The sequence below is a fragment of the Sinocyclocheilus rhinocerous genome, unplaced genomic scaffold, assembly GCF_001515625.1.
Source record: "Sinocyclocheilus rhinocerous isolate Xijiao unplaced genomic scaffold, SAMN03320098_v1.1 scaffold1915, whole genome shotgun sequence".
In the NCBI taxonomy this organism is placed as follows: Eukaryota; Metazoa; Chordata; class Actinopteri; order Cypriniformes; family Cyprinidae; genus Sinocyclocheilus; species Sinocyclocheilus rhinocerous.
The window spans coordinates 477,678-480,733 of record NW_015639873.1 but is presented as its reverse complement, the minus strand read 5'-3'; the positions used below and the strand labels follow the sequence as shown (position 1 = coordinate 480,733).

The following is a 3,056-nucleotide window of genomic DNA, read 5'->3' as shown; positions in this document are numbered from 1 at the left end:
TTTTTTTTTTTTTTAGGAGCATACCAGGGATATAAAACAACACTTTTGTTACTTGAAATAAAATAAATGTTAACTGAAATAAGATTTAAAAAAAACTTCAGCTTTTGTCCAAGGCAACATTTCACATTTTCATTTAGTTTAACTTATATAACAAAAACTATGATAGTATCTGGATGATGCTGGAATAACACTGGCATACACCACTTACTCCTGATCTCGGATGTGCCGCGTTGTACACATTTTCAGAGTGGGTTCTGATTGTTCTGCTGGATCATCTAGCGCTTTAATTGCGTATTTTTCTCAGGTGATAATTATGATGTCTGTGCGATCTGCCTCGATGAGTATGAAGAGGGAGATAAGCTGAGAGTGCTGCCGTGTTCACATGGTAAGTGAACCTGTCGTGTCTTTGCACATGCATGCAAGGAATTAAACATGTTTTAGTTTGACATTCTGAAAAAACTAATCAAAGCATTTAGAGCTGATTGGAGCTGATCAGAGCCATACTGGAGGTTTCTCACACGTATAACCTGGCAGACTGTTTAACTTAAGTAAAGTAAATTTTAATAGCAGCCTTTATATGGTGAAGTTTAATTATCATTGAAGCTGAAGAGTAATATCACTCATGAGTTCACCTACATTCATAGAAATGCATGGCTGCAGGGAAAAGCACTGATTTCACTCAGAAGATTACATCCAGAATGAGTGCAAAAAGTCATCTTTCTTACTGAGTTTTTTTTTTCTTTTTTCGTGTTTGATTCATGTTTTAAGAATCTCTTTATTTGTGAAAAAATAATATAATAGGATTGATTACAGAATAAAGAAGCTGCATGTTTACAGATTTTTTTTATCAAGTTTCAAATTTTTAAAAAGTAACTTGATTTTTAAGTGATTCCTTTCTACTTATTTTAGTAAATATTATGTAAAATAAATATAAATTTCATGGCAGACACTGTTATGCATGTGCTGTTTTCTATTTTTATATTAAATAATGTGATATCATATATGCAACTAAATACTGAGCAAAGGGTCTGAATACTTAGGACCATGTGATGTTTCAGTTTTTCTTTTTTAATAAATCTGCAAAAATGTCAACAATTCTGTGTTTTTCTGTCAATATGGGGTGCTGTGTGTACATTAATGAGGAAAAAAAATTAACTGAAATGATTTTAGCAAATGGCTGCAATATAACAAAGAGTGAAAAATTTAAGGGGGTCTGAATACTTTCCGTACCCACTGTATATATCTATATCAGGCATCCTGCTCTCTGGTTTCCAAAAATCGTCAATCAAAAAATAAATAAATAAATAAACATATTGGTCAACATCGATTTTTTTTTCTTTTCTTGTATTGTCGTCTTAACCTCCGTAAATGCATGTGTAAAAATATTCCTGCACATTAAGTCACCAAAACAACAAACTGAAAAAAATAATAAAAACGAACTTATTGTAAGAAGTGGCATTTCACTGTGAGCCGCAAGAGAAAACGAATTATTTTAGTAAATATTATGTAAAATAAATAGACATTCCATTGCATAAAGTGTTATACATGTGCTATTTACTATATTTAAATTAAATAGTGTTTTATCATACAGTGCTTGTCAAAAGTTTGGAAACATTATGATATTTCAATGTTTGAAATAACTTCAGCTGTCATTCAGTGTCATTCGCTCAGTTATGTCATTTTTAATGCAAAGATGACATTGTTGCATAAAACCTTCATATTCATGTCATGATTATGAAGGTGTCATGTCAGTCTTATGCACACCCCTTCAAGTAAAGTGTAACCAAATCCAGTAAAAACACTACTATTGTGAAATATTATTACAATTTAAAAAAAAAAAGTCTTCAGTGTCACACGATCCCTCAGAAATCATTCTAATAGAAAACCGCGGTTTTAAATTGTAATACTATTTCACAATATTAGTGTTTTGAGTTTTTCTTGGCGAGCAGAAGAGATTTCATTAAAAATACGTTTGACAAGTGCTGCATGCATATATCGGTGAAATAGCATTTTAAAGCAAAGTAGAGTTATTTTCTGTCCTTGTACAGAATAGCATAACATCGTTGTTTTTGTCCTGTTGTTCAGCTTACCACTGCAGGTGTGTGGACCCCTGGCTCACCCAAACTAAAAAAACCTGCCCGGTGTGCAAGCAGCGTGTGACCCGTCCCAACCCAGAATACTCCGAGTCTTCAGACTCCGATGGAGAGTCAGGGCCGCACGAGGAAGAGGAAGGAGCGACCAGCGAGGCAGATTCTGAGCGCACGCCTCTCCTTCGGCCCTCCAACCCCGCCTCCTCCAGCCCGCCTTCCACTTACTCCTCCACCGTAACGTCGGAGGCAGCCGTCGCCACGGTAACGACCTCCGCTCTCCACGACGAGTACCACTCGCCCATAGAGGACTCGGAGGAAGGTACTGATGATGATAGCGATACCACAGAGCTCATGGGACGGGGCGCAGTACTAGTCTGAGGGCTTGATTAAAATCACAGAGCTCATATTTACACCCCTTGTTTTGGCGCACTCCATCCATCTCGTTCTTAACTAGCTATAGTGCGACCAACACTACACAGCATTTGTGCAGCAGTTTCTGGCTGTAATCACACATTTGTGCATGTTTCACTAAAGCTTCTTTCCCCTGAAACTTGGTCCGTGTCCAAAAAGGAGTTAACGTCTTGAAGTGAATGAAACAAAATGTGACCCTGGACCACAAAACCAGTCATAAGGGTCAATTTGTTGAAATTGAGATTTATACATCATGAATAAATAAGCTTTCCATTGATGTATGGTTTGTTAGGATAGGACAATATTTGGCTGAGATACAACTATTAGAAAATCTGGAATCTGAGGGTGCAAAAAAATCTAAATATTCTAATAAAATAATCTAAAATCTAAAAAGTACTTAGCAATGCATATTACTAATCAAAAATTAAGCTTTGATTTATTTACGGTAGGAAATTTACAAAATATCTTCATGGAACATGATCTTATCTTAATATCCTAATGATTTTTGGCATAAAAGAAAAATCTATAATTTTGACCCATACAATGTATTGTTGG

General features: G+C 35.5%; 1 protein-coding gene across 1 annotated transcript in view; it reads left to right on the top strand.

Moving 5' to 3' along the window:
* The window catches only part of LOC107752254 (E3 ubiquitin-protein ligase ZNRF4-like), a 12,416-nt gene extending 9,679 nt beyond the window's left edge, over positions 1-2,737 (top strand). The window contains exons 8-9 of the mRNA XM_016568183.1: positions 280-385; positions 2,086-2,737. Of these exons, the coding sequence (XP_016423669.1) occupies positions 280-385; positions 2,086-2,468 (489 nt within the window). The 3' untranslated portion in view covers positions 2,469-2,737. The remainder of the gene's footprint in view (positions 1-279; positions 386-2,085) is intronic.
* The last annotated feature ends 319 nt before the right edge of the window (positions 2,738-3,056 follow it).